The sequence below is a fragment of the Haliotis asinina genome, chromosome 5 (assembly GCF_037392515.1).
Source record: "Haliotis asinina isolate JCU_RB_2024 chromosome 5, JCU_Hal_asi_v2, whole genome shotgun sequence".
NCBI lineage: Eukaryota > Metazoa > Mollusca > Gastropoda > Lepetellida > Haliotidae > Haliotis > Haliotis asinina.
Genome location: NC_090284.1, coordinates 64,910,251 through 64,932,907, shown reverse-complemented (window position 1 = coordinate 64,932,907; position 22,657 = coordinate 64,910,251). Strand labels below are relative to the sequence as shown.

At 39.3% G+C, this 22,657-nt stretch overlaps 1 protein-coding gene across 1 annotated transcript; it reads left to right on the top strand.

The window, feature by feature from the left end:
- Positions 1 to 992: 992 nt before the first annotated feature.
- Positions 993 to 11,976, top strand: LOC137284890 (uncharacterized). The gene is made up of 8 exons (XM_067816920.1): positions 993 to 1,101; positions 4,024 to 4,119; positions 5,274 to 5,372; positions 6,178 to 6,307; positions 7,061 to 7,191; positions 7,622 to 7,758; positions 8,810 to 8,981; positions 11,753 to 11,976. The coding sequence occupies exons 1-8, from the start codon at positions 993 to 995 to the stop codon at positions 11,974 to 11,976; spliced, it is 1,098 nt and encodes a 365-aa protein (XP_067673021.1).
- Positions 11,977 to 22,657: the final 10,681 nt, after the last annotated feature.

Genomic DNA, 22,657 nt, shown 5'->3' with positions numbered 1-22,657 from the left:
TGTGATGGGGCGGGGCTAAGAGTACCTGAGGCTGATAGAAGTGACACTAACTGATAAACTTTACGGCAGTAACCAGTCAGCCCAAGAATTGTGATAACGTCAACGGAAGCCTCTTCAGGTGCTCCTCACATTTCACATAATGAGTGACAATATCATCGATGTAGAGGATAACACACACACACACACACACACACACACACACACACACACACACACACACACACACACACCCGCCATTGCTCCTTCAAGTGCCAAAACGCATCACGGACAGTATGGCCAAACACTGGACATTGAAATTGTAGGACGCCTGAACTGACTGACTCACGGAAGATTGGTTCACTGGCACTGAAAGAGAATATCTACTTACCACTGATTACTATACTTGGTGCTTGGAAGTTGATCATCTGAACACTATCACTTTATCACTTACCAGAAAATAGTGGGATATTGGGCCAATCCATCTCAACTCAAATGGAAACTTCTAAGCGGATGTCAAAGCTGCGAAGACTATGATGACAAAATGCAACCTTTGCTCAAGTATAAAAGCCATATTTTGTTCTCTGTAAGGCAACCTATTTCTTCCAAGAAGGGACGCACGTGCACAGGTGAAGTATAAAGAGAAAATAGAGTACAATGGAGTACAACATGGGTGCCAAGGACTAGCCTCTGTAGAATATTGGAGACACTGTATGTCTGAAACCGTACGTATTAACGCAGAAGTGAAAAGTCACCGTGGTCCAAAGCTTCGATTGAAGACATTATTTACGTATTTAGTTTACAATACTAAATTTAAAACAATTCGAATGAAATAATGCAACGCTGCATAACAACGCCTCTCGCTCCCCTATACAAGTATAAAGTAACATGTTGTCGAAAATGTGTGAAATTGTGCCTTTAACTTTACATTAGAAGACACCGGCCTTTGCTTTTTGTTTCAGAAACATTCAGTGAATACAAGATATAATGCGTTCAACATTGAATGTTACAGCACAATGGACACCAGATGTACGGGCGTCTTCGAAGACCAGTATTCCAGATCCGTCGGCACCATCGTCAGGGCTCAATCCCATTACTTTTACGACACAGTGCGTCAGATTATAGGTATTAGTACAAATTACATCTGTCATTATCACTACCATATCATATTTTACATAGCCCATGTTCAAAGTGTACAATGAAGCGTGAACAATTAGTCTTAGTGCAATGACTTAAGTGATGGTTGAAACAGTCAATCACACCCTAAAAAGCTGTAATATGCACATGTGCCGCAAGTGGTCACAGAGCATTTCATGTAAAGACTGTCATGCCCACGTGCTATGAAAGGAAACAATTACGTTGGGGGGGGGGGGGGGGGGGGGGTATGATTTCACAGTTGCAGTTTGTGCAATACAGTTTTGTGAATTGATTTGAAAGTCAATGGTCACATGGTAAGACGTGGGAAATGCGCGATTACTTACATGCATACATGCTTCAGGGGTGTCAACGTGAACAGTAACCACGTGATTACTGGTACGCTTGTGAGGAAGCATATAGTTTCAGTGAAGTGAAAGATGGTCCAAGATCGAGAAGACTAATCGTGATGATCAAGTCCTACGTTGTCTGCCAAGATGCAATCCCATGACCCGTCCCGAAATCTGCAGTGTCGATGCTTTTCTTGCATATGACAATAACATTATAAAACTCAACCTCAAGATTGGCAAATTTCCGATACATTCCGAAGTTAAAATGAATTTTCAAATATTGTTATTGTATTGGCCGGCATCTTGGACAGATTACATTTTCAAGTAGTGCAGTGTACCCACATTTATTGTGAAGTTACAATCTCGTCGAGCAGCCCCTTAGATTTTGATATTATCTCAAACGACATTTTGTAAATATAGACGTAAACATAATCTTCATTATTGTAAAAGAAATTGACAGGAACATAGAGTGATTATTTTGGACACGTTATTACGCATTAAAATATTCTGTTGTATTCTGTGTAGGTTTCTGTATCATAATACTGACTTTGTTGTTTAACGTCGTCAAGTTACAGCAATATGACGGGACTATGCATATTTTACCACCATGCAGCACAACCTATGTCTTCTTATAAAGATGATGATGATGATGATGATGATGATGATGATGACATAGTTTTATATCCGGCTATACTCCATATACTCACGTGTCCCCAAAGCAGCACATAGTTCAAAGGTCATATTTTTCACAGAAAAAAGGTTTATAGTCGTGATGTGAAAGAGTCAAATGAAGGAGAGAATTTTATGTTTCGAGGCAGACTGTTCCAGTCTTGGAGCATATACACAGAATGACGTATCGCCACAGCCTGTGAAGTTGTACTGATTAACTGAGAGAAGGTGGGGGTTATGTGAGCGTAGTGAACGTAGGGACTGGTGGTGATTGTGCAAGTAGGATAGATATGCTGGAGCCAGTTCATAGTAGTACTTGGACGTCAGGCACAGAACTTTGAATTTCAGTCTGGCTTCTAGAGGAAGCCAGTGCACTGACTGTAGAGCTGGTGTAATGGTCGAGAATTTGGACACTCTTGACAGCAAATGTGCTGTAGTGTTCTGTACTTTCTGGAGTCTTTGTTGTAAGGTTTTCTTGATTCCAAGGAGGAGGCTATTGGAAACCCGTCTAAGGACAAGGGAGTGAACCAAGGATTTATCGCTTCATGCACATGCATCGCAGGCATCTCAAGCTTGTCCTGCAGAGACTACCTGCTTGTTCATGATGAGGTGTGAGTCTAAATAGTAGGGATGACTATTGAGGGGTAAACAACTATTCCAATAGCGACAGCATTTGCAACATACTATTGCGATAGCGATAGTCTATTGCAACAGTACTCAGACTGATGCATCTCAGTTGCAATTGTTTGGCAATTGTACTTCTCTCCTTGAACTGTCTCGTTTAAAATTATTTCCCAAATGAGGGCACGGTTTATATGACATAAACTCAAGCTGAAAAAGTTTCAGTCTCCTTTAATAAATGACATGAAACTTGGAACAGATCAAGTAAACAGTTAACAAATAAACTCAATGAAGCTGCACGTCTGCACCCAAACATCCTTTATTTTGCGATGAATATATTTCAACAGGAGTCATTTGCTAAACTATCAATAGTCACACATACGACGCATTGATAGTTTTCCGTTCCCTCCATCGAAGTAATTGCTATTAGAGACCCAACAACTGTATAAATTGATGTATCGTTACAGCCCAACCAAACAGACATCAAGACTCTTTATTTTGACGCTTACACCCTATCAGTATAGACGTCTTTCCGTCATGAAGTTGTATTTTACTACCAGTCATCCAAGCCAAAAATTCAATGTACACGCTAATGTGCCATTCAAACTTATGTTGGGCATCATCAGCACTTGCGTTTCATTCTATGGTGATTCGTCATATGAGGAAGATGAGTTTGGATTATTCGGATCTTCTGTAATTGTCTTTAGGAGTGGTCGGATGAAAGAATTTGTGAAGATATCAGGTGACTTGCTTTGAACATTAGTCCATAATCATTGAAGTGATTGGTAAGAAAATGTCTTTACACAAAACAGTGGTGGGATTTGGATCCTCAGAGCATGTAGTTTTCTTGGATGATTTTATATAATGATTTTGGTGCTCATATGACATCCTGTAAAGATGAGTGAGTGATATTGCTTTACACCTCTTTTAGCTATATTCCAGCAACATCACGGGGGCGACGCCAGAAATGGGCTTCATACATTGTGCCCATGTTGGGAATCGAAATATGATCTTCGGCGAGAGGAGACACCCCCTCCCACCTCTTCCCCTCATCCTGTGAAGAAACTCGTCTTTGTGTTTCTTGTGGGAAAGGGTTGATCCTGAAGTAAGCGGTCATTTAAATGTTGACTGGCTACTTCTTTAAATGCCACTTGACAAAATGAAGATCATTAACGAAGCACCAAGACAGGACACATTTAGCATGTTTCGTGAATGTCCTTAATAATATAACATACCACTAAATGTACTATGACAATGTGTTCTATCATTAAAGGTACTTCAGTTATTTCGAGGAACGAGACATTTACAGTTGGTGACTATGGGTGTCACGACGGATCTTCATCCCAGGATATTGTGGAATATCTGCTAGGTAAATGCATCTATTGACACGTTAGTGACTATGGCATTAGGCAGCTTAGAACTATTTCCGGGCAACTTGGTACACCTGAAACGTTTTTCATATTTTGTGCCTATGAGGAAACAATCATCATTCAATGGGTTACCCACACGCCTGTTATTTACAGCTTGAATTCTCGAGATGATCTATTCTGAAATTTTTAATGTAGTCCCTTCTTATCAACGGAAACGCACCCTTCACTTTTTAGAAAAAAACACCAGTACAAACAGAGTCAAACTTTGCCAGGGAAGCAAGCATTTGTTTCTTAAAATTGCTAAATAGCAAAACGCAGAGTCTCAGTCCCAGGTTGTTACATGCAGCAGCCTCGAATGTGAAGACTTGAGGTCTTTAAGGTTTGACAGCCACCACCCTCTCTGTTCAGAATTAGTCCAAAACGGTTTCAGGGAAATCGTTTAGAATAAAAAAATTACAAAACATAGCAAATAGCAACAGGAACCGTGGTTTGATATATCTCTCAAGTTTTGATGAAAGATATTGAACGGTTTTCGGGTTTCGCTCCAGAAACAACACTTATGTCCTCCATTTAACACAGTGAATGAAATCCTGTCTGAATGCGTGTTTAGGGATTAATTAAGTAATCGTATATATGGTTCTTTGGAGTACATTAATTAATTAGACTTTGGTTATATGGGTTATCTCCCAACTGACAGGCACCCTGTTGACAATCAGTCGACTGAGTATATATTTCATTACAGTTTTATTTAGTAGGAACTTTAGTTTAATTAGGAGATAAACATCATGTATTGACCAATTTCCGGGTGTTATTGAGTATTTGAAGAACGGGAATGCATTCCCGTGAAATGCATTCAGTCAAATCTGACAAACTGTTGTTCATAATATAGAACATACACGCTGTCTTCTGATGGGTCAATGTTGTGTACACGCCGTATACTGTGAATGTAACGACATTTACAGAATGCATGATAGTCATGAAAACGTGTATCTTAATGGAGGAACCTGTGACCTACTTTTGATCAGTTGCAACCAATTTTTAATTTGACAAAAAGTTATTAAGAATGTCTAAAATTGATAAAAGAAGGAAACACGTTCTACACACGATTAAATATTACGTTCCATATTGTTTCTTTGTATATCTGTCATTGCAGGCGCCCTTAGGAAGCTTCATGGCGAAGACCTCACTGTTCACATAATCTACGAAGATGGTACCAATAATGACTACAATGCCTTGGTTAAGAATGTCAGCAGTAGGTGACTTTATTCCACACAATTACACCATCAATAAGGTACTTACAAGTCGGAAATACAACCAAAAGTGTTTATTACAAATATGGATTTAAAGATAAAATACACATTTTGATTGGCGGTGACTCCAGACATCTTATACTGTTTTTTATATATTATATATATAATTCTAGTAAATTCATCAAAATGGGGTTTATGTATGTCTCTCCTCTCCCAAACCTGTTGATTCTATGTTTTACAAATACATGTGACATTGTGCTAAAGTACAGACCATTCATACCTTAAAATATGAAATCTATACGATAGGAAAGACATAAGAAACCTACACAATTCATCATGAGTCATCTGTATGACAACTCTTGTCTTCTGTACTACATCGGAAGAAGGTTTTTGGCAAAAGTGCAAGGAGCATCGGTGTATTGAAAAATAGAACATTTGCACGATCCGAAAGAAATTTGAAATCCTCATAATGGATAATCCAGAACCAATAAGTATTCTGACCGATATTGTCAAATGGACCAGAGCGAAATATTATATAAATACTCAAAACATGTATTCACATATACAACATCTGTAAGGTTATGTGTTTGTAATAGGTACAATTTGCTTCGTGTGTTTATTGATATACTTGAGGATTGCATTATTTAATGTAGAGAGTAATTATTTTAATAACAATGGAAATGAAAGCTGTGATCGTGAATGTTCAGACTCTCCTGTTGACTGTTGACTGCTGTATTAGTGAAGTCTTTAAAAGATCATTATGGATCATGTAAGGGCTGCCATGACCCATGTCTCTGTGTGTCAAAGGAAATGGGAGAGAGTCTGGAAACCAAAAGGTCTTCGTCTCCATGTGTCCCACCAGCTTCTATAGGCAGTGCCTTCCTGATGATACCTTCAACATCGTCGTATGTTTTTGGTCTGCCCACTTTCTGCCAAGGTGAGAGAAGCATCGTTTAATCCTGACTATTGGAATCACTTGATTCACTTCTTTGCGCAGGTCATTCCATGTTGTGTTCCTTCCGAATTTACAGGTGGTCAGACAGTACATTATCATACGATACAGCAAAATCTAATGATAACCGTGTTTACATTGATTCCGTTTCTCATGTATCGAATTTTCAGAATATCCTGCTTTCAAAACTAAGTTTATGTGAACTACACACAGATGAATACAGGTTTTTCGTAGGTCACTGAATAAGTGTCACATTGGAGAATTTCCTCCTCAAAATGGAAATGACAGTATTCACACACAAACCTGCAACAGCATTGTTGGTTCCTAGCGACAACACATAGTGATGCATCTGTACCCTTTTCACAGCTGTTAATCTTTGTGTTCATTATCTATCACATTTATTGATTGTGTTTATCAAATGAAATGAAATACGTTAGCCGTCTGCTTCAGACGGCAATATTCCAGAAATATCACAACGGCCTGTAAATGAGTCTTGATCATATGGCAAATTCTCCAAGCTGTCGCTGTACAACAATCAGCTGAGGTAACGAGCATAACCATTGCATACCAATTTCTGCTCATTTCATAATTATGGTATCAGCGACCTATACAGACCCAAATCCCACATTGGTCTGTCCAAATAGGGTGTATTCTTTTTACATACACATATGACTGGCCATTTCTGCAATGTCAAAATAATACAGTAATATTTATGAAGACACTCTGATTTACTTACAGGTCTGTGTCTTATAAAGATTCGTTGAGTAAGTTTCCCGACGGCTCACGTTCTGAATGCGATGCTGTTGCTGATTTGGCATCTGAGGCATGGCAAGGATTTCTCCTCATCAGAGCAAATGAAATCAAAAGTGGTAAATATATCATCATAGAACAGTGCAATAGTGGTGAATATATCATTATAGAACAAGGCAACAGAACTGACAGCCCCGGCTGTCCTCAGAAACAAATTCAGGTAGTTGAGTATTTCCGCCCTACGTCAAATTTGAAAATATCGCATAGCATACAGAATTACAGGGTTTGTGGCCGTCAATTGTGTAGCATTTGCCAAACAGCTTGTAATGTTACGTTCCTTGAAAACTTCGTGAAAGAGTCAAACGTGATAAGATTTCAAAGGCTGGGAAAATGCTGAAAGCAAAAGGTGGAGCTCGGCACAAATCAAAACTGCATATCAGATTGTTGAAGTGATCTCTCCTACCATGCAATCATGTACGCATCTGTTATAATTCTACAATCACATTCGTGGTGCGTAAACATAGATTATATTGTAATGCTTTCTCTTAGGTGGATGTATGTTGCTGGTTGTTCCTGCTGAAGATACAGAAAGGAAGTATGGAGAAAGCAGTGTTCATTTACAAAACCTGTGGGTAGCTATGACGACAGTGTGGAGATTGTTAAGGGACATGCAGCACGTGACACAGGTACAGTAAGATGTTGAACTTCGCTGTCCATAACTCTGATTTACATTAAATTATAAGAGAATATGTACAACCTACACATCACGTTTTCGTAATCTACAACTGGCAATGAGCTTAAGATCATCACGTCAATTCTTATGTGTTGAAGTGGTCAAAAACAACATTGCATCGGAGAAATGTTTGTGATCAAATGTGTTCGTTGTCACGTGCCACTGAAAGACAACAAACATCATGTGACCAATGATCCAATTATCAATGATGATCTTCAAATGAAACGAACGCACAGTGATTGTCTTGGCTACACCTCAAAATAACTGTCAGCAGCGAGTATGTATTCTTTGACATGGGAGGAGAATTCCATTGTTGCAATGTTGAGACGCCACTGTTTAGTCATAAACGATAAAGTGTAAGTCACCTTGCATATAGTATGTTCATTTTGAGGTACCGTATGGACAACCTGATTGTTACAGTGCCTGATATTTCATGGATATCATCGATATGTTATTGTTGCTGTCAGCACATTTTGAGTTGAATACTATGTCATGTGACGCATGCACGACCTGGGAATTTCCCATTCCTCGAGATTGTTGTGATGTGATCGAAAACCTGACGTTCGTGGACGTAATGGATGACAAGATTTTGTTTCCTAAATGTTAAGCTGTTAGAAACGGAGTTATAACTTGTCATCATCAACCCATGTTAGTCGTAACAGAGACAACCAACGGGTTCATCGACTTAATGCATCTTAACATGTCCCAGTTGCATATATGATCAGGCTGTCAATCACTGGATTATCTTGTCCAGACTTGATTATTTACACTCCGCCGTCACACAGCTGAAATAGGCAGCTGTCCGAATGTGAGGCTATTTAAAAAAGAAGAAGCGTTCACAAGATGTGTATGTAAATGTACCTTTTAAACCAAATAAGAGACATATTTGAATGAAACCTCGGGGATTATTAGGGGTTTATTCCAAAATTTGATAATCTGAAACATGTTCACCGTTTGCAGTACAGTTTGTCCCTCGTTAGAGGTAAATATCTTCTTTCATTCAGCGTGAGTACGAGGCAGCCAACTATTCTGGATACTATAGAAGTGAGGATGAACTACGAGCTCCATTCCTTGATGAAGATTCCCCGGTTGTGAAGGCGGGCCTGCGTATCGAGTCTCTACTAATCCAACATGAACGTATACACATCATGTCACAGCGGCGAAAGGAAGAAACAGGTAAGATGTTTCCTTGTACACGAATGGCACCATCTTGCAAAGTTGTATTCCTTTAGTCAGTTTCCACCGGTCGTCGATAGGTATCCAAGAATTACTACGATTTTAATCGGGAATTGGTCGACATCGTTTCAGACATTGATCAGCCTCTGCGCCCTGTGTCATTTTGGATCCCACTAACGATTTCGTATATGTCGGGAGCCATTTTCCAAGAATTCAATGTAGTGTTAAAACAAGCACCTGAATTCTGTATCGATTTTCGATCTTTCTTGCCAAAACATATGTTTAACCACAGGGGCAGTCAGTTCGTTTGAAATGGTCAAATTGCCAAGTTTTATAAGGAATCAGATAATTCCTTAGTTATACATCAGCTCTGAAACACACATAACATTCTTAGAAACATTTACACATTTCATAATGTTTTGCATAGGTATCACAATTAGTTTATCACAATTAATTTTTGTAGTCTAACATTTACACATGTAAATTAAACGACATCATGAATTCTCAAGGGAAATTATAATCACATGAAATTATATGCATGATGTTGGTTGTGGAACCAAAAGATATGTCATTGCCAAATTACACATTGCCAAATAACACGCTAAAAATAATGTTAACATTAAACAATATGTACAGCGTCGGACAGTAAAATTCACAATTAACATGACATACAACAGGTAACTATTTGGCAACCTTCCACGGCTACCCGAAAGGTGTGCACAAAAATAGAAACATATTGACATATATTAATGCATCCTACCCCAGAATAGAGCCTTAATGGTTAGACCATACTGAGCTTTAACATGAGATCACATGCGACCTGCCCATAATAACTACGTATACTATTCATCGTAGTGACAATACATTGACCATTATTGACTGTCTCGTTAAGTATGTGTTTCCTCATACTTTACTTCACTTTACTTTACTTAAGTTAAGTTAATAACCTGTACTTATGTATGTATTCATTAACTATAACGCTCAATTCAACTGGCGCTCTAAAGGTAATATGATTGATTTTATACTCTCACATGTAAAATGGGCTGGTGGCCTTATTTACTTTAGAATAAACAGACTATTAGTAAATATTGGCGATCTCCGTTCACACAGTACAAAGAGAACAATTATAAGCATATACACAGGGAAAGCTGGGCACAATGGTTGCTCATAAAGAACAATCAACAACATGACAAAGCTTTCAACATATTTTCTGTTCTCTGCTCACTCAACACACAGAAAACTATTGCACATACATACATTTACAATATTAATGCTTAGGAAAACGGGTATGAACATAGAGCAGTATTTAAAATGCTGTTTGGTTTTACATTAGTTATAGTACAAAAACAAGATGAACTTGGGCGTTAACGTAATTTACCAACTTTAGCTAGTTCAAAGCATTACCGTATGTATCAAATAACCAAGTGATATTCAAAATACAAGTGAGTTAATAAAGTTACAAATACACTGGAACATTGTTTCGTGTTAAAGTAATTAACTGACCTGTTTGATGTTGTTTACCGACCAGTGGACCGTGTTCCCTTGTTACTATGCTGTGCTATACTGAAGTGTTATTACAGGTGTACCTAGATTGGTGCATTGGAATTATGGGAATTATGGGAATTTGAAATTAGCCAATTGGAGTCTTTGAATTAGGGTCACGTGATAAACAGTGATCCAGAATGAGACCATAATCTTGATACAGCATTTTTCTGACTCACAAACATAGGATAAACGTTTCAGATAAATGAATCCATGGAGGTAGGACAAGTACTGTAGTCCTCACGGTCCCCGGTATGGTGAACGACCTTGTGTTGTTGGCGATCTATAGTCCCTTTTAACATTGTATCGTCCTCTATAGTTAAACACCATTGTTTACAGGTGTTTACGATTTAATAGTTAATCATTATAATTCTATACCTTGTTTTAGTCACTGCATGGCTGAAACATTGCCATGTGATTTAAAATCGTAACTCACTCAGATGAATCAAATGCTTCTGAAATACTTGACAAACATAACCAAACGTCAATATATAATTGACATACGCATAAAACAACCAACTTTAGAACATTTCCACGAACCTTCAGTATTTTACGTGCCATTATACGTGTTTTATACATTATTTTACGTGTTTATTCTTATTTTTCTTGTAAAAAATAAAACACTATTACACCATTTTATGGAAGTTATTTATAAATAGTTTTAAGCAAACAAACCATAGTGTCCTAAGAAGAACATGTAAAGTGTCACTGTGCATAATGAAGTTCATGTACTAAAATTATACAACATACACAAGTACATTTTCATGCAAGCATATGTTACATATGCCTCCATTGTACAATATCGACTTCACCATACGTATGTGTTGATATATGCGATGACACTTGTTCACAGAAAGGAGAACACATCATACCAGTGACCCACGTAACAGCACGTGTGGTCTTGAACGAGTGGGTTCGTATTTCATAGCGTGTCTGAGTCTTAAAGGTATGGAAGGATTGACAACCCGAGAAAATATTTCAGGGGAAACCGGATTCGAGCCCACGGACATAATTAAGTTCCTGTATCAGAGAACGCTACATGTCATCGGCAACCTCTTCTCAGTGAAAAGCTCCCCTGGGTGCCTGAACAGATCCTAAAGATCTCTTTATACATTTACTGATACTTTAGTTGCTCGATGTTCTGGTAATTCAATGCGACTATAGTTGAATCGGGCGCCTTTGTATGTGATGTCCTCTTTTTGTCTCATAAGTCAGTGCTTTTGTTCCAGGGAACACAGAAAATCTGACGGGTTTCGTTCCTAAGTTCGTCTCTGCAATTCGGTCCTGGACGGAATACATGTTCAGGCAGGCTCTGTCCAGTAGATCGTCCGAGTCCAGACGTCACCTGATCAACTCATTCTATGACCTGCTGGTTGAACACATCAAGCAACAGGACATGTACACTTCTGAGTGGGATAACATCATCGCATATGTCGTCATCATGAAGAAGTAGAGGAGAAGAATGTAGGCAGGGTGGTCTTGTTCCCAGGACGTACATCATACATAACTGAACATTTGAAACGACTTTCTTTGTTAACTGTGCTAGAAGTCATCTACATGCGCTACACACTATCTGCGCTACACTCTATCTGTGATACTGGAACATGTCATTACAAAATACTTTGAAGATAGACACACTATTTAGTTACCACCTCCCTTGTGGAGACTACACGTGAGGTACAGAGAATACAACTCAGACATTTAACTGTCGGACACTCTCTATTTTGTAGAACATTTATTCAGCGCTGTTTACTTCATAATATCAACCTCTGCTGTTGGAGACCGTGTACAACTAAAATACATTAGATTTTCACAAATTCACATGGTCGTTTGATTAGGAGATTTCAATTGCAACCGAACGCCTAGCGTGAGCTTTATTGGAATATTTAGATGCCCGCTTTGTAGGTTACGTTCCATAGTGCCTACAGTCCCAATTTGCCTACAATTTGACGAAACAAAAATAAACTGAAATTAAAAAGAAATACCATCTTGCCAAATTTTGTCACGAACCAGTTGGAGTTTATTTGTCTTATCTGTCGTCGCTACTGTTAGAATTTTCGTAACATCTATTCTACATAAAAAGCACTTCTTACGTAATGGGCGAATGAAGCAGGGGAGGTAGCTGTAAATATTCGATATGGAATAATACTCTCCTGTTCCACCACTCCGTTCAAGCAGAAGCTGGAAGGGGGAATGGAGGCGAAGAACGGTCTGACATACAACGAGTTGCGTTTAAAATGTTGAATTAACCATATTTCACGTGAGTAATTGTATTTATTTTGACATGATTTTTTTTCTCGAACCGAAGCGGAGAGAGAGAGTACGTTGCAAACCTTTGCTCGCTGAAGACTGGTCGTTTTCTCTATGTTGCACAACCCATTTACTCTACATTTTGCCTGTGTCCCATCTCTACACGACTAAAACCAGCCTATCGTTTTGTTTCCTGTGATTCGGCCCCCTGGTCACACAATAATGGACTCGTCGGACCTACGTATTTTCTTGGTCGTAAAGTTACGCAACAGTTAGAAATGGCGGACGAGCCAGTATTTTACATTTTTACAAGTTTGAAATTGGACGTGAAAGTGGAAAATACTTGACTGGCTGTCGAATCAGAACCTTACAGAATCGACGAATAGATCCTTTACCTACGATCTGTAACTCATCAAAACCTGTGGATTTTTACGATCGTCCATTGCTTTCATGTACGATCCTCCACCTCGGCATGCGACGAAAGAGTGTCAGTACTACTTTGCCAAAATGTGTGTACATGCGACGAAAGAGTTTCAGTACTGCTTTGCCAAAATGTGTGTACATGCGACGAAAGAGTTTCAGTACTACTTTGCCAAAATGTGTGTACATGCGACGAAAGAGTGTCAGTACTACTTTGCCAAAATGTGTGTACATGCGACGAAAGAGTTTCAGTACTGCTTTGCCAAAATGTGTGTACATGCGACGAAAGAGTGTCAGTACTACTTTGCCAAAATGTGTGTACATGCCACGAAAGAGTGTCAGTACTGCTTTGCCAAAATGTGTGTACATGCGACGAAAGAGTTTCAGTACTACTTTACCAAAATGTGTGTACATGCGACGAAAGAGTTTCAGTACTGCTTTGCCAAAATGTGTGTACATGCGACGAAAGAGTTTCAGTACTGCTTTGCCAAAATGTGTGTACATGCGACGAAAGAGTGTCAGTACTACTTTGCCAAAATGTGTGTACATGCCACGAAAGAGTGTCAGTACTGCTTTGCCAAAATGTGTGTACATGCGACGAAAGAGTTTCAGTACTACTTTACCAAAATGTGTGTACATGCGACGAAAGAGTTTCAGTACTGCTTTGCCAAAATGTGTGTACATGCGACGATCTTGGGATTCCTTGAAACTTTGTTTTCTTTATTTGGGGATGGTGAGTGGGTGAGTGAGTTAATATTTAACGTCACATCGGCAACATCTCAGCCATATCGTGACGAGAACACTTAAATGAACACTTAAATGAAATATATTCAAATTGTAAAAATCTGTCAACGAAGGACAGTAAAACAACTAGAATATGACAATTTCAATTAAAATTAGCATGAAAAGTTAAAACTAATATCACTAATATAATATTTAGACAATACAATATAAAAACAGGCTATAGATCGCCAACAACAGAAGGTAGATCGCCATACTAGGGACCATGAGGACTTAGAGTACCTTTGCTACCTGCATGGACCCTAGCTGGATTTACATCATCCCTTCAGCTACTGGCGAGTGTACAAAATGCTTACCAAAATTAAAAGAACAAGAAAAGTGCGATTACAAACCTGGTAGATTTAAATTTACTGTGAATGTTCTTGGACTTATGTACCCTCTCAGGAGGACAATAATTTTACAATACTTCAACCCCCTTTGAGGGTACATCCACTAATAATTCAAGTTACTAATATAAATTACCAATCATTAAAATACATCTATTTGCAGCACATACTACTCATAATTCAACCAAGAAATCAATTTCCATTAAAAAAAACAATGATTAAATGAGAATTAACAGTGTTAAAAAGATCCTTGACAGTTTTGACATTGAAATATTTATCCCTTGTGATGGAGAATTCAATACAGTCAAGCAGGATACGCTTGACCGTGATTCCCTCATCACAAGGGATACAAAACGGAGGATCCTCACCTTAAAATCATCCACAAAAAGTGATCCATCAATTGAATCATTTAAAACCTTGGATAAACTGTTGATCTTAATACTAAATAAAGTGACGGACAAAATACTGCCTTGAGGGACACCCTCATCCTGATTGTAATGATCAGACAGGGTTGAACCCACTCGGACTTGAAATTGCCTGTCTTTCAACCCTTTCAACCCAAAGTCATGTAAATCCATTAAAATGCCATGCTTCCAGGTTGTATCGTAAGCTTTCTCAAGATCAAAGAAGATCGATACTGCATGTTGTTTATTTACTATTGCATTTTTAACGAAGGATTCTAAACGTACCAAATGATCCATGGTACTACAGTTTTTCCTAAAACCACACTGTATATTTGTGATCAGGTTATTGGTTTCAAGATAGCAAGTTAATCAGATTCTGTTATTCACCATACGTTCCATGGTTTTACAGACACAACTTGTTAAAGAGATTGGTCTGTAATTAGACGGATCGCTATGAGCCCGGCCAGGTTTCGGAATGGGGACTACAATGGCATTTCGCCAGGAAGTTGGGAAATTTCCTGATGTCCATATTGTATCAAAAATATTAAGCAACGTTTCAAGACATGATTCGGGCAAATGCTTCAGTAGCTGATAGTGGATATCATCAGCCCCTGTTGCTGTATCATGAGCTTGCTCAAGGGCGCACTGTAGCTCATGTAGTGAAAATATTTCGTTTTAATATTCACCGTTGTCTGAGTTAAAAGTTAATTTTTTCTTCTCCTGCTGTTTCTGAAACTTTTGAAACTCAGGGACATAATTGGATGAAGATGAATGCTTGGCGAGAGTTTCGCCAAGTTTATTAGCAATGTCAGATTTATTAGTTAATAAATTATCACCATCCTTCGGATGGTGAACAGGAGATCTAGAACCCTTGCCCTTTATTCTTTGAATCATATTCCACACCTTTGACAAAGGCGTGCGTGAATTCATTTTAGAAACGTAATTTCGCCATGAATGGCGCTTATTTTGTTTGAAAGCACGTCTGGCTTTGGCATTTAAAAGTTTTACTTTATCTAAATTATGTACAGTAGGATGTCGGCGAAAATACTTTCCCGCTTTCTTCCTACACTTTCTGGCCTGTTTACATTCACTATTGAACCATGGCTTACGAATGTATGGAACTGCAGAGGACTTTGGTATAGTTTGGTCAGCAATGTTATTAAGTGTATCAGAAAACAGCTGTATAGGATCTTCGCTATTCACGAAAACATCAGGTTTTAATTGTTCAGAACAAAGTGTTTTATATAATGACCAATCAGCCCTAGAGAAGTTTCGCCTGGATAAGGCTGGATCATCCCATGGGATGATGCCTTTACGAATGGTGGGGAAATGATCACTACCGCATAGGTCATCATGGACCTCCCATTCAAATTCATTATATAAATTAGAATCAGCAAGAGATATATCCAGGGAAGAGTATGTTTCCGTAGCTGGATGTAAATAAGTGGCTGAATCATCATTAAAAATACATAAGGTATTATCGGATATGAATTCCTCGATGATTTTACTTTTAGTATTTGTGTTGACACTTCCCCAAAGTGGGCTGTGTCCATTAAGATCACCCATGACGAGACATGTCTTCGGAAGTTGATCATATAGATTTTGAAGATCTGAATGTTGAATATTTGAAGAGGGAGGTATATACAAGCTGCACAGTGTCAGGGCCATATGTAAAGTTAGACGAACAGCAGCAGTTTGCAAATCTGTATTTAGAGTGACAGGGCTATGAATGACGCTCTCATGAACCAAAATAGAAGCGCCTCCAGTAGCTTTAACTCCCACAGGAGAAAAAGAACGATAATCACTATACTGTCTCAAATTAAAGTTATCTGTATTTTTTAGATATGTCTCTTGGAGACATAATGCTGACGGTTTAAGGTCTTGTATGAGTAACTGTATTTCGTTTAAGTTACTCTTTAGTCCTCTGCAATTCCACTGAATCAAGGGCTGAGAACTTTTCATCTCTTAGGCGGATTAATTGGAGATCTCGCTCGTCCATTACGTTTAGGCGACAAACTTGTTCTTCTCTGAGGGATGCTCTCTGAAACATCCATCCCTTCAACTGATCCAAATTTATTGTAAAGTCTGATGGGATCATCAGAACCTTTTGATACTCTACTCGTTTCATTGTTTCGAGATGAGTCACTTTTATATCTGGATAAAGCATTTTTTCCTTTCTGGGAATGTGAATTTGGTGCTGAGTCATTCTGTACCCCTGTTTGTTGACTTGGAGTTACAGAAGCAGGAGATGATACAGGAATCTGTATAGCTGAAGAAGGCTCAGCAGTAATTTGTGTGCAGAAATCGGACATGCAGGAGGGTTCTGGATTAATGGAATGTATCCACGTCAAATCTGCAGCCAATAGAAGATGTTATCAATGCTGGTCTTTTAGTTACGGAGGCAAAGGAACCATTAGGATCACAGGAAGGTACAAGGTTTCTAGCCTCATTGTAGGTAATATTCTGAATAGTTTTGATTATGTTTATCTGCATCTCTCTTTCCCATATGGGACACTCTTTTGACGAGGACAAATGCTCACCAGAACAGTTGACACATTTTTTAAAGTTGCTATCGCAGTCCTCAGTAACATGTGATTTCTCACCACAGTGGGCACAAGTAATAGTACTTTTGCATGAATTTACCCCATGACCAAACTTTTGGCACTTAAAACACCCCAGTGGGTTGGGTATATATTGTTCAACTGCAGGGCTGCAATAACCCGCTTTGATAGTTTCGGGTGGAGATGGAGAGACGAAAGAAAACAGGTATGTGTTTGTGTGAAGTGCTTTTGAATTTTGGCGCCGAGTGAAACGTTTCACATTTGTCATACCTTGAGCTTTTAACTCACAAACTATGTCAAGCTCAGACATATCATGTAGGAGGTCATCACGGTCCTTTACAATGCCTTTGCTTGAATTAAGTGACCTGTGAACAGATACAGAAACAGGGAGACCAGCTAAGGAATCTACTGACAGCAAGTTGGTAGCTTGTTGTCTTTTGGCACATTCAATGAGAGGTGATCCAGACCCCATACGCTTGATAGTCTTAACATCTCCTGCTATACCATACACACCTTTCGAAATCGCAAATGGATTCAGTTTGATAGGTTGCTTGTCCGGAGATTCTAGAACCAGAAATCTCGGCCAGTACTCAACTTGTGTAAGAGGTATGCAACCTTCATTCACACCATGATCCGTGTCAAGTTGACGCTTCTTTTCAAGGGGGTTTCAAGAGCCATGTCGAAATATTAAAGATTCATCACCCCAGCTCCCCACCCACCACGGAGTATCATAAAGACAATGCTATATACAAGTGGATCTCCAACTTGCAGCACCAAGGATACTGGGATGATAAACTCCAACAGAAGGATTAGATAGATAATCAGTTTACCAGATTGGCCCATGAGCCACCGCCTTCTGGGCATACGACTCTAGGCAAAAACATACATAACATGATACATTTGAAATTATGGAATCCAAATAGTTTGGCCAGCATGAAAAATCAAATCAACAGTTTCATAAAGTTTTGAGCATATCATAGTTTCAGCTTAGGGCTTGGCGTGACCAGCCGATTGATAGAACTGGGCCAGTTCTACCACCCGTCTAGGTGAAGTAAGGGCCGAAGTGGTGTGTTGAGCAAAAGGAGATAAAATGTACAGTCTCCTACTGCCCTGAACCACCAGACTACCGTCCTCCACCGACACGGGATGCAACCCACGGCAAACAGGTTGCCCAATTTGGTCGCCTCTTACGACCAGCAATGGGGTGCTGTGGACACATTCTGCCCCGGGTTCACACGGGAGAAGAGCACTTAGCGTTACTCAGCACCCACCACGAGGAGGTGGCTCTTCAAGGGTGCCATTTGGGGATGGATTGAGGTCAAGCTTTATTACGTTTAAGTGTAAGAACGTAACAGTGACTTCCTTGCGGAGGAAGATGAGAGAGCAGAACTCTGATGGTTCCCTTTTTACATTATTATTGTGCACAACGGGATATGATGGAGTATGAGTAGCATATAAATTTTGTGCTTCGCCAGAACGTCTACTTGCGAATTTCCCATTTTTAAACGGAGACAAATATACCATTTTCCATGTAGGTAAATGTTTACTTAATAACGTTTTGCCGCACAATTTTGTATAGGTGGGGGTGAATTTTGCAAGGCATTCTGATGTATATGTTAGATATTGTTTATGTAAGGGGCCGTGTATTGTAATTGAATATTTTTATAATAGAGGGTAATATGATCTAGTGCAATCCACGGATAATTGTGAAGGAAAAGTCATATAATTGTATTTTTGAGTTGTTATAAATGCTTTATCAGCATTTCCATCACGGCTTTTGTGTAAATGTCATTCATGTTGGTAGTCAAGGTGCCGCGTTCTATATATATGCGTAATGAAGCAGCGTGAAATAAGCATTTTCAATCCAATTTCAATCCGAAAAAGTCGAATTGCTCATTTGAAAATGCCAAAGTCAACTCTAAAATCCATGGAGTTGTTGTTATGATCCGCCATCATTGTGGTCAAACGGAAGTTGTTCTGACAATAAGACTTATGTATTTGATTTTCCTGAACAACCAATCATAATCCAGTATTTTCTTGAGGCAAGGTAGAATATTTAGTGCAGGACGTTTGCAAATAATTGGCATGTAATTCAATTCTATTTTTAACGTCAAAATGATATATACGCCGTTATGGGTGTTGTTATTATACGAACATTGTCTGATGATCACTTCATAGTAATCCACGGTGGAGTCTCCAAACTCTAGGAACCTCTACTTGATTCGTTTCTAATTGCTATATTGTCGTGTTTGCTGCCATTGATTTTGGTAATACTAGTCACGTATTGAATGTCTTCGACCTGTGGCAACTGTGACGTTCTGTTGGTTCAAATACTCTGGAACAGGTAGCCCATTTATTTTCTGGTCACTCAGCTACGTAATATGCATATGAATAACAATATTGTTTCTTTCGATTGAATGAAATGAATTAGATAGAAACTATTTTCTCCTTGGTGGTACGCGAATCTACCAAGGGGGGTAATTCTGTTCGATAAAGGGATAAATAAAGAGGGAATTTCAATATCGTCTCTCTCGCTCAAGACACGGCAGTGTTCACATAATTTAACTTTTGTGTCCTTAAAATTTATGCTTATATGTAGACTCTATATATCTATATTTCACATGCATAATGTCTCATATTCTGTTCTGGTGTTGCAGTTGGTCGTTGTATTTGACCGTGATGGTCGTGAATTAAGCACAGTGTTGTACTTGTGAGTATCGTTTGTCGTTTGGAGTTAAGTGCTGTTGATGAATTTTGTGTCAGGTTAATGCCTCTACGTGTAACAAACCAAGTTTGTTATGTGGAGCTGATTTGCTCATATATACTACCGTATATAGCTAGGCTGCAGAGCCTTTATAATACTGGTTTGTTGTGATTTTGCCAAGCTGAGAAGCCTTTATAATATCCTGTCATATGTTTGAATGTATTATAATTGTTAGTATGCATTGAGCAACAATGTTTTGCAACCTTGGCTGCAGAACCTCGAGAATGTTGTTATGACTTTGTTGTGTTGTGGTGAGACAAAGTTTGTTTCAGTTTTCATCATGTTATAAATACTATGCACTTCCTAGTAAGAACTTTAGCATTCGTAGCTAAGACTCAGTTCTAGAGTTTTTTTCTCATGTATGAGTTGTTATCTCAGGTTTATGTGGCAGGCTAGTTCTATTCAACATGGTGATTTTGTAAAGAAAATGTTTGTTGTGTAATATACCTATCTTTATACGCGTGCTGAATGTGGTTTTTATCAGGAATTTGTCAAATGGAATAAATCTGCCACGTGTGTCGCCGAGCGGCCGTTCCAATGTTCTGGATGTGTTGTGTTCTTATTTGGAATGAACTCTGTTGGGAAGGAGAATAGAAACTCTGAGCTACATCAAACTGCAAACACCATATAATTTTAACATTGGAGATATTCAGACTAAGAGAATGCAAGCAGCTGAGAGAAAACAGTGCTATATCATGATTTCCGAAAACCTTTCGACCAGTTGCTGACAGCACAGACGAGTCGGTCCGGATCGATGGAGCAAAGCCTCTTCAACAAACACGTAACTTCTATCCGTTGAATAGTGACTGGCGACAACCAGCCCAACTCGCTCCTTTCAGAGACTAAGCATTAGTGTAGGTTGTCTATTGTTGCAAGTGCAGTGTGGTTTGGGTGAATGGCCTAGAGCTTTGTGGAAGAGGTAGGGCCGGGTTGTGTACTTTATTGACGGATAGATAGGGAGTCTCTTCACAATGACGGCACCATTTGCTCATAATCACTGAAGCAATCAGGCATGTCAAACAGCAAAACAAACGGATGCCTGGCGGACCGTATCAGTAAAAATCCTGCGCCACAGGTGAGAGAAGTGAGTGCAGACGTCGTAGAAGGCAGTAGGCGTTGTGGAATGTGAATATACGATCCCTGGTCTAAATATACAGGCTGAGAGTGGATGGGAGTTTAGGAATTTGTTTGGCATGTTCTAAATTTTTAGAGCAGGTTTGAGTTGATTAAGAAGGTAGTTAGAGCGTGGAAAATATTGGGAGGGTTATGGGGGTTGAGAAGAAAGTGGATATTGTGATAATTTCTTGTAGGTGACAGTGTGTGAGTTAATGTCCTCTGGTGTGTTGCAGTGTCTATAAGCCATCTTTGTTTATCAGGTGTGACCTTTAGGTTTTTAGTGCCTGTAATTAGTCATCATACGGCTGTGGCAATGTTATTGATGTTTGAGAACGAAGGATTTTTTCTTTATGGGGTTGTTCTATTAGGCACATAAAGAAACGTGTGCATTGTCAAAATATTATCCCAGTTGGTACATACGATCACAACGTCAAAGGCATTTATAAACTTTGATTGAGGGATCATGAGACAATAACCAGTCTGGAAAATTTCAACTGAAAAGTCAATCACTTCACGAGTTCACAAGCGGGAAATCCATAGCAACCCTTGCCATATGAAGGCGGGCATTGTCCTGCTGGAATGTTAACCTATGGCCATGACATCACAGGAAAGGAATTCCAACAGGTCGAAATCTGATCCCTATAGCCCTCACCAGTTAAGTTGCCCTGAACAATCACCAAAGGAATTCTTTGGCGTGCTGTTATTGCACCCCCAAATCATCACGGAACCACCACCATCAAAGCCATTCCTCTCCAAGACACAGCCCTGTGCATAACGTTCTCCTACGCGTCTATACATACGTTGACGTCCATCACTATGGGAAATGTTAAACCTGGGCTCATCTCTAAAAACAACATTTTTCCACCAAAACAAGGGTCTGCGGACATGACTTCGGCACCACATTCGGCGAGCTTGTTGATGACATTGTGTCAGGATAGGTCGTATGGCGGGACACGATGGCATGATACCTTGATGACGCAAACGTTGTCGAACTGTGTTGGGATGAATACGGCGAAGTTCTGTGATGGTCCGGACAGTCATCATTGCAGTCTGAAAACTATGACGAAGATGGGTCACCCATATCCATCTGTCCTGCCATGGCGTTGTTACACGTTGTCCAGAACGTGGCCGATCGATGACGTCATCTGTCTTCTGGTGGCATCTCACCAGTGCAGAAGTGGTGTTTCCTTGGTAGTGGAAATGTGCAGCCACTTGTCGTTGAGACATTCCCCCACAGACCACCCCAATGGTCTCATGATGTTGTGCAGACGTTAACCTTGGCATGCTATGCGTTTCAATAGTTGTTTAATTTTTTTAACGATCGCAAGGACAGGAGTTGAGCGCTCCAAAGTGACAGTGTTGTGTGGCATCCATTTGCTCTGTTTCTCTTGCCTGGAATGCACGTGCAAGAACATATTGCGCGTCTCAACGACGAAATCACTGAAGTTAGAGAACGTGGCACGTGTATGCATGTTGCATACTTGTCATTAAT

Bases quoted from the DNA above. Each gene is read 5' to 3' on its own strand.
- LOC137284890 (XM_067816920.1), top strand. From the start codon at position 993: ATGGACACCAGATGTACGGGCGTCTTCGAAGACCAGTATTCCAGATCC. The intron at 1,102-4,023 runs GTATTAGTACAA...CTATCATTAAAG, and splicing joins CACAGTGCGTCAGATTATAG to GTACTTCAGTTATTTCGAGG. The intron at 5,373-6,177 runs GTAGGTGACTTT...TGTGTGTCAAAG, and splicing joins CTTGGTTAAGAATGTCAGCA to GAAATGGGAGAGAGTCTGGA.